Source organism: Triturus cristatus, chromosome 11 (genome assembly GCF_964204655.1).
Source record: "Triturus cristatus chromosome 11, aTriCri1.1, whole genome shotgun sequence".
Classification (NCBI taxonomy): domain Eukaryota; kingdom Metazoa; phylum Chordata; class Amphibia; order Caudata; family Salamandridae; genus Triturus; species Triturus cristatus.
In genome coordinates, this window is record NC_140594.1 from 634,396,987 (window position 1) to 634,417,351 (window position 20,365).

A 20,365-nucleotide genomic window follows, 5' to 3' on the forward strand; every position below is an offset into this window, starting at 1 on the left:
TGAGTAAAGACAGGAACGGAATCCACAAAAGAAACAAACAACAACCAGAAAAGGGACAAATGGAAACCCATGGGTTACATGGAACTCATATTTAGAGATGGGCAGCAGAAGGCGATTGATTCCCACAGGAGGCAGACAAAACAGGAGGTTTCTTGTTAGCGGTTGTCCTTTTTAGGCACGCCTGGAAAGAGAGGAGTTGAGTTTCAGTTTTGTGCCTGAGCCAGGGTGTTGACACTTCTCATAATATGAGGCATGGAACTGACGAGGAGGTAATGAGCGTTGTCCTCCAGAAACAGTCAATATCTCTATGGTAATTTATAAATGTTGTTAAACAATGATCTGTGAGTGTTACTGTGCTTATCTAAGACTGGTTGGGGCGTTTTGTGTTGGTTTAATACCTACTGTGGTGAATTGAAAATGGTGTAAAACATTTGTGACTAGTAATATGAAACAGATTATCTATTTTTTTACAATCTAAATGCCATTTAACTTAATTATTTCAAAATGTCAATGTACATTCGAGATTCTTGCAGAATAGGCTGCATAACAACATAATACAGAAAAATCAAGCACACACACTCTATTTATTTATTTTTATGATATTTTCAATGGGGCTGATTCACAAAATCATTTATGAATAATGGAAGTAGTACTATACAAGTTCTCTATTTTACATGCTCTTACATGCCTTTCAGACTCTGCCCCAAAATGTTGATTTCCCTCTCAGTAAAAGAGCAAAGTGAGCACAGACTTTTCTATTTGTACTAATTGTATATGATTGTTACCATTTTACTCATGTTTTAGATGTTTTGGGGCCAATTCACAAAGGTTTATAACAGTACGTAACAGAGTACTACATGAGTACTCTTTTACATTCTCTTTTTACCTACCTTACTGGATCGGTTGCATGGTTTTGTACAGCGCTAATCTAGCCTCACGCACATCTGACCGCTTTCCAGCAGACCTAACGGGTATAGATTTTACACATCAGAATATCCAATTAAATGGTGCCGCCATAAAGCAAAATTACAGCGCACTGTACAATTTAAATATCCTGATCGCAGAACAGCCATAATAGTTTAACTAAAGGTAAATATTCTCCAAACAGAGGGTCCTGGTAAAATAGCACATTTAAGAAAAACACGCCCCTCAGTCTGGTAGATGCACATAGGAGTATACTAACACTGGTAGACGAAGAGTTAGTCTCTCGCGTCAGCACTTTTCTGAGAATTGCTGTGCGGGCCCGCGAGACGATGTGCAACCGTTGAAAAGCCTTGTCTTCTTTCTTTATGTATGAGCTTTTGCTCAAAGTTGCCACACGTGCCTTAAAATATTGTGTATTTATGCTCCATGTTATTGAATTTTCATTGTGATTATGTATTTGTGCTTTTAAATTGTTGTTTGATATGCTTTTATGGATAAGGCTTTAAGAATAAAGTATTTTTGAACTTTAAATAGCACATTAGCCATCATTAGGACAATTACTAACAACGGGACATTTGTGCAAAGCAGACAAAAAGAATTTGGATCGCCCGCAGAGCAAAAGATCCATGGAACAACTTTTTGAAGGTTAAAAATTTAACGAGGTCAAGGTTTACGTTTAAGAAGGTCATGAAACATATAAATGCATTTGAAACTATTGAATACATTGTTTGTATGGTACTGCTCATAAGGGTTTGAGAGGATGCAGACTTCTTCAGATGCAATGAAGTCAACTATTAATAACAACCACATTGGATATAATTTATTCCACCCAAAGAAAACAAGTGTGCATATTTCCAGCCAGTCACTCTGCCAACCGTGCACACAGACTGGCTTGTGATCAAATAGACAATGACTACACAGCGCTCGTGGCCACTGTAGTGGTGACAAAGCGCTACACATATGCCAATTACGATACAATATAGTACCTTTAGAAGTGGAGGTAGTTTCTAGTGCCAGTCATGCATTTCTGAAAGTGGCACAGATATCCAAAATCATTAATTCTGGAAAGCATCTTAGTACTATGGAGAGAACTGTTATTGCACACAGAGGAATTGAAGCCTTGGGTTAGCTCTGCTAGTAACCACAGAGAAAATACAGGGTAAGTCATTCCATACTGTTTCTCAACCATAATTAGCAGTCTACAGACTTTTACACCAGCTCTCCTTCTGGATTTTTGGTAACCTTTGTGGTGATAGGATAAAGGAGCAAAAAGCCCCTTGTTTGGAATACATAGAACGAAAATCCACTTCACCTTGTCTGTGGGAAGCACAGTGATTGCAAATGGCAGTGAACAACAGGAGGTGTTGCTTGCTCTGTGGTATACAGATTGATTCCTTTCTTTCCCTTATATACTTGAAGAACTTGAGATCCAACAGTAAGGTTGTCTGCTACCTGCAACCAATCCTGCTCCAGACTGGTAAGAGGTGGGGTGTGAGAGAGCTTCTCAAAGTCCAAAAGGTGAGCCTTGCCTAGAGTGTTCCTGAAGATAAACAGAAAGCTTCATTTGGCAGAGTAAAGAAGTTTGGAATCATATTAAATTCAGAAGATCGGTCCAGGAATGTTTGAGACCATTTTGTGTACTAAGTGGGACTTGAGAGCCACTCGGCATCCGGGATTTAAAAAGATTCTCCTGGTCCCCTGACGACTATGCATGAATATGAAATTGTACTTTAGTACTAGTTAATGTATTTAACACTTAATTTTGATTGTACAAATGTAATGCATTAACTAAATGGTTTTGTTCCCCCAGGTTACCGGTATTCCCCAAAAGCCAGAAGTCAGACCTCTCCCTCTACTCGGTTATTTTCGGAACTTTGTCATTCACAAGGTACTTCTGTTTTCTATTTTAAGTCCAGGATATTGTTAACCTAATTTATGTACCTGTGTGTTTGGGAGAGGTGAGTATATTTTAAAGGGGGGAGTGGGTTATTGTAAGAATGAGTTAATGGGCTGATGAATTGATGCATGAGTGGAAGGAAGAGTGCCCATGCTCATAGATGCTAAGTGATAAGGTACATGCATGGATGCAAGTATCCATTCGTCCTAATTCGGACTAATTTTTGCATTCCCAGACTCGCCTATCCCCAGTATCACACTCACAATTCACCAGTCAATTAATAACTTTTAGTTAAATCTAACCTATTCGAATTGCCAGTACATGTTATTCTATTTCATTCAGACAAGTGCTTGTTCTGCTAAAAGTCTGACTTGTTGGTGTGTATTTCACCCCTTTGTGGATGATCAGATGATTTTGGCATTGCTTGAAGGTATATCCTTATTTGTACACTTGTGAACATTGGACTATGTTCTGCTTGTGTCAATCACTTTGTCAAATGTTTGCAGCGACCATGCAGGGGCGCTGCATTTACCATCGAGTGCTAATGTTGAAAGTTCAAGTTTGGTTTAATTTTATTCTATTCTTAATAGAGGTCTGAATGGCACGGAAACGTCTTTGAAAAGGGTTTGAAGTACATAAGTAAATCATTTAGCTGTAAATTATGTGAAGGAGAACATCAGTGGAATGCTTTTCAGTCACACAAATGTCAGCTGTCGGTCACAGTGTTTAATAAGGAATTCAGGAAGAGCTTCTTTGTCTCGTGAGCCAAGGTGCCATTCTGATGAGGACCTTTTTTTCCTAAGTGTTTAGTGCTATAGAATATGATATAAATGTACATAAAAACCAACGCTTTGGTGCTCTAGTCTACTCTATTAATATGGATAGTATGTGTGTGTGTATGTGTAGAATTGTAAATGACAGTACATACAGGGGGGATAGAACAGTAGGTATGTGACAGTGACATCATTATGGAATGCAGGGAGGTTGGTTGAGAGACCTGGAGGATGTGGTACCGAAGATGCTGAGTGTTGGACCTTGCCCTTTTTGTATGGTTATCCCCACAATTTAGCCTTGCTCCTGTATTTTGTCTGACCTGTTGTTGGCTTTAGGACTCTGGGTACTTTACCACTGCCGATCAGTGCTAAAGAGCATGTACTCTCTGGTTTAAACTTGGTATGATTGGTCTACATCAGTTTGGTTTGGCATATTTAATTTACCTGTAAGTCCCTTGTACAGTGGTATCCCATATACCCAGAGCCAGTAAATTAAATACTACTAGTGGGCCTGCAGCTCTGCATGTGCCACCCGCAGAAGTAGCCTTTCAAACCTGTCTTGGGCCTCTGCCACTACAGGGCTTGCATGTGCAGGTTAGTGCCACAGTGACTTGGCATTTACAGTTAGTTGTCAAGTCTGGAACTCCCCTTTTACTCATATAGGTCACCCCTAAGTGTAGGCCCTAGGTAGCCCTATGGACAGGGTGCTGTGTAGGTAAAAGGTAGTACATGTGCCTTCATTGTGTGGCATGTCCTGGTAGCGACAAATTGCCTATTTGGTTTCTCGTTGCTTAGAGGCCTGCTCCCCTCAAAGATGTGCATTGGGAATTCCCCGATATGTTTTTCAGTGGTCATTTTTGATCTGGAAGAAGTAGAGTTGCCATGTTTGGTATATTTGGAATAGTGCTGGTAAATCCTGCTTATTGGTGTAAAGGGATTTCTCATAACTATGTTCGAAGTGCCACTTTTAGAAAGTAGGTAGAAATTTGGGGGAGATTCTATATGGAATGACAGAGGCTGGAATCTGGACATTTTAGAAAGTAGGCATTTCTCTGTGCTTATGACTCTGTGCTTTGCAGCCTGACTCCGATCAATTTTTGGTTTAGACTGGCAGGAGCCTGCTTGTGCATTCAACTCTAGACAGTCACACAAAGGGATTTCAGGTGTGCCCTGCATATCCTGATGGGCCATCACCCGGCTCATGCGCCTTCCTGAGCTATAGTGGTGAAAGGAGGTGTCACTGACACCTGAATAGGGCGTTTCCTGTCTTCTCACAATGCTGTCTCCATCCCCCTGTAGTGTGTCTGGAGCCAAGGCTGGGGGTTGAATGTGGTGTTGTGCACATCTAAAGTTGGTTTGAAGTTACCTACACATCAAAAACATTTCGAATACAAGTACAAGGGCTCTGACCCCATGATTTTAGAGCACTTTTGGAACTGGGACTGAAACTTTGTCAGAAGGACTGCTTGTACTGCGAAATAACTCACCTGGACTGCTCTTCTGTTGTTGCCCTGCTGCCTGCTAAGAGTTGTGTGGCATAAAGGGCTCACTGGCTTGCTTTTCTGTGTGTTGCCCTGCTGCCAGATGATCCCTGACTCTGATATTCCAAGGCCATGTGGTGCTGTCGGGAAAGGTCACCAGTGGAGTCACTGGCTTAGTTGTGCTGGTCTGCTTGCCCACTGCTGCCTGCTTGTGTTCCCCCAAGTGTCCTCCCAGGAGCCCTGCGCATGGTGAGCGCTTGTGGAGGCTCCTAGCCTCTGCAATCTCAAGCACCTGGGGAGAGTTTTTATTCCACATCTATCGCATGGTGAGCATTACATGCCCTTATTCCTTAATTTTCACAGATAGAGCATGGAGAAGTGCTGTGCCCAGTTCAGGGAGATCCACGTAGTGGGCGCCCCATTGCCCGTGGAGAAAAAGTGGCGTGCTAGGGCTACTAATACAGCCCCAGCAAGAGGATCGCAAAGGACCACCCATCTGGGAGCACAGCTGCTCTATGGCATATTCCCGCTAGGAGTGGTGTTGCCCGACGGTCGTAATTCCCCCAATGCAGCCACAGGAATGTTCTGTGGGAGGGAGGGCACCTTCAGCACCAGTAAAGCTGTCTTGCTCTCCCCCTTTTTCGTGCGGACCATGGGGTGTCATTGTCTGCCCACGTTATGAGTCTGATCAGTCACAAAGGTTACCAGACCCACCTAAATTGGGACCACTGACCCTCTACTGTTTGGGGATATTTACTATTCTGGCAAGTCCGCGAGGTCTCCCGGCTTCTCCTGGCCATGTGCGTGTCCCGCGTTAGGACTCGCTATGGGGGCATTAGTTTCTCTTCTCTAGTACATGGGGGAAGCCTGAATGGAAGTCCCCTATGTTCTTTTGAAACTTTCCGCGTTCACTAAAGTTACCATAATCAATGTTGTAGGTGGGCAGGTGGCCTGGTATTCTACATGTGAGGAACAGAAGTACTGTGTTCCATGTATTAGGAGTGCAGGTTGCTACTCCTTATATTTTTATGGCATGGCTTAGTGATGTCTGCGCTATGTGGGATATATGGTTACTTGTGTGCTTCGTGTTTTTTCTGAACTGGCATTCCATGACCTAACTATTTACTACAAGCTTCAGAGATGCTTGGGGTGATCTTTTGTTGATTCATGTGTTTGCGCTTCCTAACTGAAATTGCTGCATTGTATGCCCTGTTATGATGTATGTTGTTTTTGCCTTGTCGGATAACAAGTGTTTCAGGATTGACATTTATATGTGCAGTGATGGTGTTTTCATGACGTGTGCAACATATAAGTCTTTATCTTATTGCACTATCTGTGATGTTTTGACAATTGCCTTGTTGGCAAAGTGATTACTAGTTTATGTTGTTTTGTCTATGTGCTTTTTACAATGTATACAATGTATACAATATTTTTATAGAATCCTGTATGGAGTCTCTTTTGTGGTGTATTTATTGTGTCACTGGTTTGTGTTGCACAAACGCTTTACAGATTGCCTCTGTAATAAACCTGACTGTTCTGCCAAGCTACAAAGGGGTGAGCAGGGGATATCTCTGGTGTGTAACTGACTTACCCTGACTAGAGTGGTGGGTTCTGCCAAGGTTAGTTGCATACCATAGCAAACCAGAAATCCAATTTCTAACACTGAGCTAATGATGTAACAGTTATTAAACAATGTAATTCAGGAAACGGAGCGCATACCATCTTTACACAGGAGCAGCTCATGCAGGTAAGATCGGTGGGGCGGGGTGGGGGGATTCAACAACGAGGGGAAATTAAAAAATAAATAATTATTAGTTAAATAGATGATTAATTTTCCCTCGTCGTCATATGTCAAAATTCCCCCACCCCGCCCAACAGCCTAACCACTCTTACCTGTGTCACAATCCCACTCACATGAAAACCAGGAACCGCGGAAACGGGGAAAATCCACTCTCTCACCTCCGGACCAACCCTCCACATTGACTAGAGCAGGATGGGCGATTGATGCCAAGGGTGAAGGGAAGCGAGTAAACCAAACAGGCTTTGGGAGAAGAGGTCAGGACCAGAGGTTCACAGAGTTTCCTGTTGGGGATGGATGGGGATAGAAGACGAAGTCTGCCTCGCTTGATTCTTGGGGTCGCTGGGGAGCGCCACTGTCTGGAAGACACACAAAAAAGAGTCACATTAGATTTTAAAAAAAGGGGTATTACATGCAACGGGTGGAGAGAACCTTACTCTACTGTTTAGAAGACATTTAATGCATTCACTCACCACAGATCAAGCGTTAAGGATCCCAACTAAAATTGTCCTTGGAAGGGTACATTTTACTGGCATAAAAGTGGTCTAAAAGTCCATTAGGGCAGTGCACTGAACCCAACATATAATGCAAAGAAAGGTAATACCTCAGGAAATAGGAGCATTCTTCCTTCCGTAAGAGGGGAATACTCATACTGCCAGAAAATTACGGTGGAGAACACCAAAGAAATAAAAAAGAACCAAAATAAACGATGATTCCTCATAGCGTGTCAAGAGGAAAATGCTGGTTGCAGGGATGATGCATTCCCAAGGTAAGTGTTGAGGAACCACTCCTGTGGGTCTTATGTCAATGTCGCAGTGACTGTACTTTGATGTATGAGAAATAAAGAGGAACCGCTCCTGTGAGAAAACATTTGTGATCCTCACGGCGGTGGCAGTGCACCAAGGAGGTAAATCAGGAAAAAAGGAACTGCTCCTGCAGTCATTTTAAGGGCATCACGGTGCACGCCGCAAAGGCCAGGCACCGTGAAGGTAATAATGAAAAGGAACCACTCCTGCTGTCCTTTGATATGTGTTGCAGTGCTAGCTGCGAAAGCCGGGCACGGGGAAGGTAGATAGGTAAAGGAACCGCTCCTGCGGTCCTTCAACTGGCGTTGCGGTGTTCGCGGCTTCGGCCGGGCACTGTGAACTTAGGGAATGGAAAGGGAACCGCTCCTGTGATCCTTGGCATTGTGGTGCTCGCGGCGGCTGACGTGCACTGCGAAGTTAGGGAAAGGAAAGGGAACCGCTTCTGCAGCTCTGGGTATTGCGGTGCTCACGGCAGTGGCCTTGCACCGTAAATACGAGAGAAAGATTGAATAATTGGGAACAGCGTTTCCACCCAGCACGGATCCAGAATGAAAGTTCTGTAAAGCCAAGCAACTCGATGTCCGTGTGTCTTGTTTTCGTCTGTCAGATTCCATCTGACAGTGGTGAGTTTTTGGATACCGAGGCGATAGCCTCATTACTCCACATTCACTTTGAGTTTTTTAGTCGCTGTTTGGGTTGTCATATTGATGTGTGACGCTTTGTCACAGTTGGGGTTGGATCACAAGGTCAGCACTGTGATAGGCCGCGGGTTGCGGTCAATTTGGTTTGCGGAAGTGTCAGCAAGTTTTCTCGATGTTGCTTCAGGTGTTTCTTATATAGGAACACCCCTATCACATGGTGTGTCATAGCCCAATGAGGAAGGAGAACTTTTTGATAAAGGGAAAGCAGGAAAGAAAGAATGAATGTACATTCATACAGATTAGTAAGGGTGACACGAACTCAAGAGATAACAGCCTGCACAAGCCACTCCTGTCTTTACTATTTTTTTAAACATATTTTATTCGATTTACATCCGTATCCCATTCCGCATTACATTTCAAATACATATCAAGCATTTCTTATTATTCAATGCAGAAAAGTACGGTCTCAGGAATACGTAGGACATGCATAGTTAACGAACTAACCAAGTAACGGTTGGCCCCAGTCTCCCACCCCCTCCCGCCCATTGCAAAGCAGTGCCATAGCCCCATGGTGAGCTCAATGTTTTATCAAGACTGAAGTATGATATGTGTGCATCTTGCTGCCTCCCCTTCTTTCCTCAAATTATTAGTCCGGTTCTCTCTTATTCGGGGTGATTTATGGTCCGATTTCCCCCGCATCCTGCCTTGTCGGGCTTCCCCGAGGTGACGGTCCCGCCAAGCTTGATTCCCCTGAATCAGGTACTGGGTTCTTAATGCTCTCCACCAATGCTCCCAAGCCCTTGCTCTCTTGATAGAGCCAATGCCCCGCCCTGCATTTCTAAGGAGAACCCTCCCCTCGCAGCCCACCCATTTTTCAAACTCTTTTTTCCATGTTGAAAATCGTTGCCCCTCCTGCGCCTTTCATTGCCTCGATATTTCTCTTTTACCCAATATCAAGACCAGATCCTGAAATCTACTGGTGACCCATGTTTCGGAGGTATGGGGAACAAACTAAGTAGGCAATGCACGGAGGCATGTGGGACAGGTCGTTTTATGATCTCCCCAAGTGTGTCAGTGACTCCCTTCCAATAATCCTTCGTCACTGGACATGCCCAGAGCATATGAAGGATTTCTGATCCCATTTCGCTGCATCTTGGATATTTCATGTCCTCCATATAGATATACTTATTGATTTGTCCCAAGGTAAGGCATGTCATATGTAGTATGAAATAGTTAATTAGGTGGAAGAGGGCGTTCCTTGAAACTCTAGGGGTCCCGGTCAGTAAGGTTTCCAAGTCTTTTTCATCCAAAGGGATATTCAGGTCCTCTGCCAATCTATCCCGGAGAGTAGTCAGTGGTTGAAGGGTATCCCCACCTAGTGCTCTGTAGAGACATGTGACCACTTTAATTCTGCCCCCTCCCGTGCCGAGATATCTGCAAGTTTCATGGTGCAGAGGTTTGAACCGTCCACCCCCAATATTCGTGGATTGTCGCCACCACCCCTGTGTAGTAAGAATTGCCCGTGAGGGAGGTCAAAGCTCTCTCTGAATTCTTCAAATTGGAGCAGCACTCTGTCTCTAAATAGGTCTCCCAGACACGATTCCCCCGCTTGCTCCCCAGTCTCCTAGGCCCTCCCATTGCCCCCCCCCCGTGGTAGCAGTCGCAGCAGTGTTCTAGGTGGGTCAGGGAATATGGGATCAGCGTCCTTGGATGCACGCCTCCAACAGTGCCGTATCACTTGCACTTCTCCTGTCAGTGCCCTGCCCATTCACACTAACATTCTCAGCTGTGTGTTTAGGTCTGGCGTGAATGGTCCGCTTCTCATTCCAGCGACTGCTGATCTGCTAGCCAACAGGCGAACCACGGTAGTTGGCCAGCCAAGTAGAATCTTTTGGAGTCTGGAACTGCGATGCCCCCCTCCACTGTTGGTCGCTGCAATGTTTTCAGGGCCATCCATCTCCGCCCTGTGCCCCAAAGGAAACTAGTCTCTAAGGAATGTAAGTCAGCATGCCACCTTGGGGGTATCCATATTGGGAGTGTAGTACAAAAAGTATGGTAATCTCAGCAATGCCACCTTTTTTAAGAAGGCCACCCTCTCCGCTAGCAATAGCAGGAGGCCCCTCCAAAATTCCAAACTAGTTTTCAAAGATCTTATAGCCGTCCCCATATTTCCCTCAAGAATATCAGGGGAGTGTGATATATCTTCACTCGTAAGTATTCTAGGCACCTGGTTTCCCATTGTAAGTTTCCCAGTTCAGTTGGGAGGTCTCTGTCTCTTGTCAGCGTAAATAGTCTAGACTTTTTCTAATTGATATGTATGACCAACATGTCCCCAAATTCCATCATTAAGTCCCTGGCCCCAGCCAAGTTGTTGTCTGTGTTTCCCAGGAACATCAGCAGGTCATCTGCGTACAGTGCTATATGATGGATGCTGGTCCCTAGATGTATCCCTCGGTACTTTGTGTTTGTCCGGGCCAGACAGGCCAGTGTCTCCATAGCTAAGGCAAACAACAGTGGGGAGAGGGGACACCCTTGTCTCATACCATGCTCTACTTGACACTGTTCGGATTTGGTCTTACCTGTTCTAATCCGGGCTAATGGACCCGTATAGAGTAGCTTGACCCATCTCAGGCAGCCTTGCCATAGTCGCGTTCGTTGAATGGCCCCATATAGAAATTTACACTTCTGGCTATCAAATATCAAATGCATTTTCAATATCCACTGCGAAGACCCCCCCCCCCCTTCTTGTCATACGCCTCCATGATCGCCAAGAGGCGCCGTATATTGAGCTTGCTGTTTCGGCCCTGGATAAATCCCACCTGATCTGGATGTATAAGTTCAGTCACTAACGACTACAGCCTAGTTGCTAATATCCTGCTGAGGATCTCCAAGTCTAGGTTAAGCATAGAGAGGGGCCTATAGACTCCGCAATCGAGGGGGGGATTTACCTGGTTTGAAGAGGGGAACTATCAACGCCTCTCGAGTAGTATTGGGAAGATGGCCTTCATCCAATGAGGTTCCAAACAAGTCTACTAATCTGGGGGCCAGTTCCCCCGCATAGGCAGCATGGAATTCTACAGGGAACCCATTCGTGCCAGGTATTTTGCCTCTAGCAAGTCCCTTGATAGCCACTTGTTTCTCATGTGTGTCTATGGGGGCTCCTAGCGCTTCCGCTTCCTCTTCCTCTAACGTGGACAGTGGGATTGCCATGAAATATTCCCTTATAGTTCTCACAACCTGCCGCAGTCGGCTGCTGTAGAGGTTAGTGTAGTACTCCAGAAATCTCTGGTTTATCGCCTCCTGTCAGTGCAATATATTCCTCTCCTTCGTTCACAATTTCGAGTGTCTGGTTCCCTCTCCGAGCCTGGTTAGTCAGCTGGGCCAATAAAGTCCCCGTCCTTTCCCTCTCTGCATGGGTGCACTCCATATATTTCTTATAGTCAAAGCACCTCAATCGTTCTGTATTCTTGGCTACATCCTCCTTAGCATCTAGGATGGCCTGGCCGAGCTCAGGATGCCCTGGTCATTGTATTTCTAATTTACGGCATACCTGATCTGTGTTTTCTAATTCTGTTTCAAGCGAGCGTCTAACCCCCACAGTGGCTGCCATGCACCGGCCCCTGAGCACTACTTAAAGGCATCCCATTCAGCCAACCTAGATAAGGTCGTGTTTGCATTCTCATCAAAATAATTCATCATATACCCCTAGTTTCTTCTAGGAATGCCTGACCCTTTAGTGCTTCTGTTTTAAGACGCCAAGTATGTATACACTGGCGCTGGTTTCCCCGGTATATGTGAAGGAGGGCCAGGTTATGGTAAGCCGCTCCTGTCTTTACATCGCAACGAGGAACAGTCTGTGCAGGAGATAGATATATGCTACATCTCCACTCCTGGATTACAAGAGGAGGAAGTGATTCTCTACATACTTTTGGACATTTGGTGAGATCTCAGGATTACTTGAAATTATCACAACATTACTGTGAAGAAGTTTCCTCAGAGTCTCACTGTTCGAGATTCAATGTTATGGGAAACTCAATTTATTGTGGGCTATATATGAATGAATACAGTTGTTATCAGCGCTCTTGCATGAACTCTTCGGGTGGCAAAAGCAGTGCGTGTCTTGACCCCACGCGGACATTGTAATCAATTTTCAGCAGATTGGAGACCCCATACATTAGCGCGTGTCCCTGGTTGTGCATACACAGTAACTACATTGCAGGTTCTGCACGAGCTGCACCTGAGGTGCTCTGCACTCCTCCTTGAGGAGCCAACCAGAGCTTCAGTGCACCTTAGCGTGCGCCTCTGCCTGGACCTCTAGTGATCAAACTCCGGACAGAGCTATTCAAGAAGGCTGTTTCATCTCAGGGCTCTTTAGAGGAATGAACCTGGGCAACAGTGAATAATAAAATATAGAAAGAAGACTACGCAAGAACTTGGGCAACTGTTGAATAATAAGAATAGAAAGAGAACTACACGAGAACCTTTTCACTGTTTATTATATTAGATTGTTCTTATAGTTTGTTGTTTGTTTTTTGTTATATTAAATTCTTATTTTAGATTGTTATTTAAAATTTTCTTGCAGGAAGTATGTCAGATCAAAACATGGCATATTCCCCACCATTTTTACCAACTCCTGGGGATCCTCTGGTGTCTTGGAACCATGTTTTTACCTTATGTTTTAGCAGTTGGGGGTGATAAGTATGGTCCAGTTAGACGGCTATCCATTCTTCTTATCACTTGGGAGTTGAGGGTAGGAGGTTGCATGAGGGCTTACCAGAAATATCCTTGGAATGGGTGTTGGATAACCAAACTCCAGATAGTTCCATCACTTGAAACAACTGCATTGTGCTTAACCTCTTTGACTTTATGTGGACAGGAAAATTTGCTGTCACCCTTCCAAACTGTTCCTCCTTTTCTTTGAACCACCCAATCTCCACTCTTTTGCTTTTTGGTATAGTACTGCTTTGCTTTCATCTGCACTCCCCTGACTCTCATCCTTACCTCTTCACCATCAACCTAAACCCTCTTCTTTCCATACAACCACACAGGACAGACCTTTCTTCCCTGTTCCCTTCCTTTCAAAGATACAAACGGCGACAATTCTGTCAGAGAATGAGGAGTCGTCCTATGTACTCATATCATCTTTCTCAACTTCCTTTTCCAAGGAATTCTATTAGCTAATGAGAGCTGCATATTTTCTATCACAAGACGATTCACTCTCGCTACTAACCCATTGGCTTGTGTTTCTCATGAACAATTCCATATCTGGAAAGATAATCGACCATTTCCTTAGAAGTAAACTGCAGCACTCCATTGATGGAAACTATGGTCACTGAAACCCCTTCTACTACAAAAACCTCTTCTAGAAACTCAATTATATTTGCAGTGTTTGCCTGTTCCATCGTTTCACTATGAACCACTTCACATGGTAATTAACAAGTACCAAGACATACATATTTCGAAGTCCTAGACTTGCAATAGGACCAAGGAAATCAATAGATAATCTTTCCATGGTCTCTCAGAGACGTCAGTACACTCAGCAAAGGTTGCCTGACAATTTTAGTCTTATCGCTATTGGCACAAGCATGACAGTTCCTCACAGTTTCCTCGATAACAACATCCATGCTAGGCCACCTGAATGACTTCCTCACCCTTCTTTTCGTCCTATAGCGTCCAGGATGCCCATCACGCACAACTGTGATAATACGTTTACGGACTTGACCAGGAGGTACAATTTGATTCCTTCTATTCACCACTCCCCCAATTATACTTAATTCATCATTTACTTTGAAAAGCTCACCCAATTCCTTGTTCAGAACATCCTTGTTGCTCCATCCTTGCACCATCTTAACTTCCACTACTCTCATCAAGAAATCATTCTCCCTGGCCACCTTGACTCATCATTACTCAGTGCCAATTCTCCACCTCTGCTACCCTCAACTTCACCGCACACTTCTTCGCCTACTTTCACGGGCATCCTCAATAAGCAATCTGTAATTACATTCTTACTTCCCTTTACATATTTTACATCAAAATTGTAATCCAGTACTGACAACATCCATTTTAAGATACATGGAATAACATTACCTTCCAATCCTCTCCGCCCCTTTAATAAATATGTTAATGATTTATGGTTTATAATCGTTCCTGACTTTATAAGGTAAACCCCACACATAGAATCTCAAGATTCTCCGACAACAAGCTAGGGCCTCCCTTTCAATTACAAAATATGTAATCTCCGGTCTTCGTAACTTCCTTGATACAAAACCAGTTAGCCGTTCCTCTCCATCCATAACTTGCATCAAAACTGCTCCAACTCCCACACTACTGGCATTAGTAGTGATATACGTTTTCTGAACACATGAAAATGCCCTAACGTAGTTGGTCATATTTACTTTTTTGGACAATTTCGAAAGACGATTCCAATCATCATTCCAAAAGAACACAGCATTTTTCTTCATAATTTCTTTTATAGACTCTACGATTTCAGCAAAGTTCTTCACATATTTTGAACAGTGCTCATCAAATCAAGAAATTATTTCAGTTTTTCCTTGTTGGATGGTCCTGGTGCCTTTTCTACTGCTGTTACTATACTCTCCCTTATCATGATGCCTTTGGCGGTTATTTCATGTTCTAAATAAGTTACCTCTTTCCTTATTAATTGACACTTTTCCAAGGTCCAGGTAGTTCCATCGCTTAAAACAACTACATTACGCTTAAGCTCTTTGGCTTTATGTGGACAGGAATATTTGCTGTCACCCTTCCAAACTATTCCTCCTTTTCTCATGAAGTTTGGGTAACGTGTGCAAAATCAGCAAACCACAAGAAGTTGATATGGGAATAAGTAGATAAAATTACATTAAGTTTTGCTAGAAGTAAAATGTTCATAACATGAGTATTATGATTTAGATGTTTTGGAGTAAATGTGTTTCGCTGCTTACAATTTAGATGCATTTTTTCTTATGTTGTTTTTTTATTTTTTTGTAGGTATTTAACGGGGGAGCTGGTGTAGTGTTTTGTATGACAGTACAGGGGATGGAACGGTAGGGATGTAACAGTGACATCATAATGGAATGAAAGATGGCTGGTTGGGGGAACTGGAGGAGGTGGTATGGAAGATGCTGAGCTGGAGATGTAATGGTATTAAACAACATAATTCATGATGAAACTGAGCACTGACCATATTTACAATTACCTAGGGCTAGTCACCACTGGGTAGTAATAGTAAGAAGCAAGTTTCCCTGGGAAAAGGATTTTTTGGATTGCTAATAACTTTGGCGCTGTTTGACACATTTTCACTAAATTGGGCATGAAGTAGAACTTTATTCAGAAGGTGTGCTTTTGTTAGATTGGTGTAAATACATTTAGTAGTTTTTTAGTTAAAAAAAGGATTCCGATTGGACAATAGAGACTTTTCTTCAAATGTCCTTTTGATCCGCAGTTCCGAAGTTGTTACAACGGATGCGAGTGATCTGATTGGTGCTGCAATTTATCTTGCACCAACCATTTCATGACACGGCACAGTCCCCACGTTCTGAGTATAGAAAATAAAAGCGCATATGTGGGTCCAGAGTGTGCACACCTAGACCATAGCGGAGGACCCTCAAAGACACACCAGAATAAAATATAATTTATATGTAGAAAGAGTCAAAGGCTTCCCAAATCCTTTTTAGCATTTGCACCTAAAATGATGGCAGGGGCTGCAGTCCTGATACAGGGTTAATAAGCCCACAAGCTTCAGACCAGAGTATAACAAACCCAGGACAAGCTTACCAACTCATGTATCACTGTTAGGGAAATCTGATAGAAACTTCTTGTCGCAGATTCCTTACCTTAGCATATTTCCAGGGATCAGATTGGATCTGGAAGATTTTCAAGCAGTAGCCCTACATGCCAGTAGGTGACGTCATTCGGTGTTGTCTGCACTGGATGTTACATACACTTAAGTCAGTTCTTTCCTTTCCACACCAGATAGCGCTGATCCTGTCTGAGCTACCACTCAGTCATTTTTTTACTTTTACTGGCCCTTTGCAATTGTTTGTCAACTCTTTTTGAGATTTTTCATCTCTTAGTGTGAGGATGTCACCCTCACTTGGTATGTTTGTAGTGCCTGGAGTCGGAACACGACTCCAAGCCATGTGAGGACTGCTGGGCCATACATTTCAAGGCACTGAGGTGCGATCCCTCAAGCTCCTCACGTCCGATGTCAGTCCATTCCATGACACTCATGGTCCTGTTTGCTAACGAGATCCTGGGACATTTGCGGAGCCCATCCTCATGTTTCTCTTTGCATTCAAAATCATCGGGAAGTCCCACAAATATAAGAAGTTGAAGAAGTTCAAACACTCTTCGACTTCACTGTGTCCGTCGATGTCATCTAACGGGATGAGGGAGCATCGTCACTCCAGGCCCCATGAGTCAGACAGACCCTGATCCTGGTTCTGCTCCGCTCCTCCCCAATTTGCTTGGAGTGCCCCCCTGCCCAACTAAAAGAATTTTATGAGGCCATGCGTGTCATCATTGAGTGGCCTGGCCCCTCCGAAGCTCTGATGTATGTGGTAGGGGACCCTACTGCCACCACGCCAGCAGGTTTGCCCTCTGTGCCAGTCGGTTCCCAGGGATCCCTCACTGGATCCGGAGCAGAGCCGCTGATGAGACCAAGATATTCCTCGGTGCCCGCACCAGTGTGGATACGCCTAGCACCTCCGACGCCCCAAAACAGCACCGTCCCCAATGTTATTCCTGACATGGAGCCGGGTGGGCATCGTCTGATGCCGTGTTTGGCACCGATCGAGGCCTAGGCAATGTGATGGAGACATTTGGGAGTCTATGAGCCCTTATGAAGATGAACCATTTGAGGAACAGGACAACTGGTATGAGGTACTGGGTGAGGCCAATTGGTTGAACACTTCACCCGACACTGGCCTGGTTTCCCCTCCTACTGTGGCTATGGAGGACGGAGCCTTATTTGCAATGGTGGTGCGCAGGGCGCATGAGATCCGGGACCTTAACCTACCCTTATTGGCAGTCAAGACTAATGTCTTGACAGAGGTGCTACATCTGGGAGTCACCCGCTCAGAACCGCAATTCCCATTCAATGAAGCACTTACCGAAGTCATACTTGGTGCCTGATCCAAGCCCTGCACAGTGGCTTCTGTGAGTAGGACGATTGCCCGCTGCCATCTACCCGCTCCTTAGGATCCCAGTTTCCTTGCCCCGCACCCCACCACAGAAAGCTTGGTAGTTGGGGGGCAGAGCTTGCCCAGCCTGGAAGTGGCTGCCTTGTCATAGAGCTCCGCCACACACTGTCTCTATCCTTCATACTATGAGGCTTCAACCGGAGCTATCCTCAGAGGGACGACAGATCTGTGGTCGTGAACATCTGCTGGCACTGGAGCTGTACCCATAATTGCTGAATCCCGGAGAGAGGCTGATATTCTGGCCGAGGAGCAACGTGGCGTGGCGAGGCCTACCTGGTGTGTGGACGGAGGTGGCGCCTGACCCGCGGACTGCTTGTTTGGCTGCGGACTGCGTGCTGGTTCTGGCGGATGCCTTTGCCGGCTGTGTGTCCCGCAGTTGTGCTGGCCGAGTTGCTGGGGCCATGCTACAGGAGTGCAGAGCCGCAGACGGCCTTGGGGCCCCACCGTCTGAGGAACTGGAGGTCAAGTGAGTCGCGGCTGGGCCGGGTTACGGGGGAGCCTGCGTCACGATTGGGTTCCAGGGCTGGCGCGGCCTCTCTCGTGATCTAGCCTGGCCGCAGGATCCTGGCGCTTTGGCTCAGCAAGGGCACCCTACATTGAGACCTGGGGACATTTAGTTACATCGGCGTGCATGCATGCCCGGTAGGGTGCGATTCGTGTGATAAGGGCACTATTGAGGACAGACTCCCTGCCTTGTTGGCCTGCATCTTCTAGACTTGCTTCACTGATCCCCGCCTGGGGGGCTGCTGCCTGTGGGTGCTGCCTGGCGCCATCTACCATCGTTCTTCATTTTTTAGCTGTTGCACACACTGTGTAGCTCCCCTCCTCTATTTGGGAGCACAAATAACGGGTGTCCTGCTCTGCCAACATCTACCTCCCTGCTACATTTGCCAGCCCCTGCCGACACATATCCTTGGGTCGCTTCCGCTGCTTGCTTACTCCCCTGACTGGAACCTGTGTGTGTCCTCCTGTGGGATCTGTCGTGCTGTGGCTATTGTGATGGGGAAGCCGGACAAATCTCAACCAAAGCTTAGCTTTGAGCAGCGCAAGTCTCGGCGCTGTGAAGATGCGGCGGACAACGTGCTAACGGAGTCAGATGCGCCCACCGATGACCCGGTGGGCGACATTAACCAGATTATTGCATCCATGCAGAAAGGTCTCTCTACCATTGGCTCGAAAATTGACACGCTAGCTTACAGGATGGATAGGATGACGGAGAGGGTTGATAAGCATTCCGAACATCTTGATATGGCAGAGCGCCGTGTTGCAGAGGTTGAGGAGGCTCAGTCTGTCTCTTGCGGCGCTCAGAAACTTGTTGAAAGCGCATTGTTCACCTTGCAGGACAGAGCTGAGGACTTGGAGGCCCGGTCGCGGCGCAGCAATCTCCGCATCACGGGCCTTGCAGAGTCTACGGCTACAGGGATTATGGAGACCTTTGTAGAGACATTGCTCGCAACTTTGCTGGAGGCGGACACCTTCTCCCACCTGTTTGTTGTGGAGAGGGCGCATCGCTCACATGGCCCTCGCTCTCAGCCTGGTACCCCTCCTCGGCCTATAATTGCAAAACTCTTAAACTACAGAGACAGAGATGCTGTGCTGCGTAAGGCAAGAGAACATGGCACCTTGCAATATGAGGGGTCCTCCCTCTCTCTGTTTCCGGACTTTACCTTGAAAGTGCAGGAGACCAGACGATAGTTTATTCCCCTAAAGCGCAAACTGCGTGAGCAGAACATAGAGTATGCTATGCTTTATCCGGCACGCCTCAAGGTCCTATTTGATGGTAAACCCAGGATCTATTCTGACCCACAGTCTCTTCAGAAAGCGTTCAAAGACTGGGAGAGAGCTGGCAGGCGTGGGAATCTCCCCTCCCTCCTTCCTGTGATCTGGGTGGGCGTGGAATTATATGCATGTACACGGGGGTGACCCTATGTTGTTTATTGGTAACTTAATCATATACACTAAGCGGCTGCTTAGTTGTTCCTTTATTGCTGCGTGTCATTCTTTCTGAAGCTTTATAACCAATATGCAGTGATGTGGCAGTGGGCTGTACTAATTTCTGTTGTTGGGTAACATCCGCCCACTGCATGACCCGCAGTTTTTTCCTCTTCTTCTGGGGGGTTATTGTGGTATCCGTGATGTGTTTGTGTCATGGATGTTCGTTGGTAGCGATTGGGAGGGTTGTAATTCGCCTCTGCAAAGTTGGGATGTGCAGGGCGTGGGTGGGGGTGGGAATGTTTTTTTGGTTTAATTTCTTTTTTTTTTACAGATCACGTGTCCTTTTTTCCTATTGCTAGGTGGGTTTTTGACCTTGGGCCATGGAGGGCAATTTCTGTTAACATGAGAGACTACACTGCTGGCAGAAGTCAGGTTAAAAAACTGACTCTTAAGACATGGAATGTTGGGGGCTTAAACGACCACCGCATGGTGCAGAAAATATTTGCCTACTTGAAACGTAAGGAGATAGACGTAGCCTTATTACAGGAGACACACCTTCAACCTGGTTGTAAACTACTCACAGCTAGCAGGTTTGCTACCACTTGTCACGCTGCTTGCTTTACTTCTCACTGTAGGGGGGTGCTGACATGGCTTAATCCCAAAGCCGGTCCTAAGCTGGATCAATATGAAACGGACCCGGCGGGTCGGTATGTTGTGTCTTGGTGTTATGGCCCCAAGTGGGAATTTTTTATAGTAAACTCCTATGGTCCAAACTATGACGATCCGAGATTTTATCAGTCTCTTTTTTCCCTTTTTAAAAATCGCCAACCCCTCCCGGTGTTCCGGGGGGGGGGGACTTTAATTGCATATTAGACACGTCCTTAGACCGCTCGGAGGGCCCCTCTCGCCC

General features: G+C 45.4%; 1 protein-coding gene across 2 annotated transcripts in view; it reads left to right on the forward strand.

Moving 5' to 3' along the window:
* Positions 1–20,365, forward strand: part of ANKMY1 (ankyrin repeat and MYND domain containing 1) — a 588,784-nt gene that overhangs the window by 541,763 nt on the left and 26,656 nt on the right. For both annotated transcript variants that reach the window (XM_085634115.1, XM_085634116.1), the window contains one exon: positions 2,735–2,812. In XM_085634115.1, the coding sequence (XP_085490241.1) occupies positions 2,735–2,812 (78 nt within the window). The remainder of the gene's footprint in view (positions 1–2,734; positions 2,813–20,365) is intronic.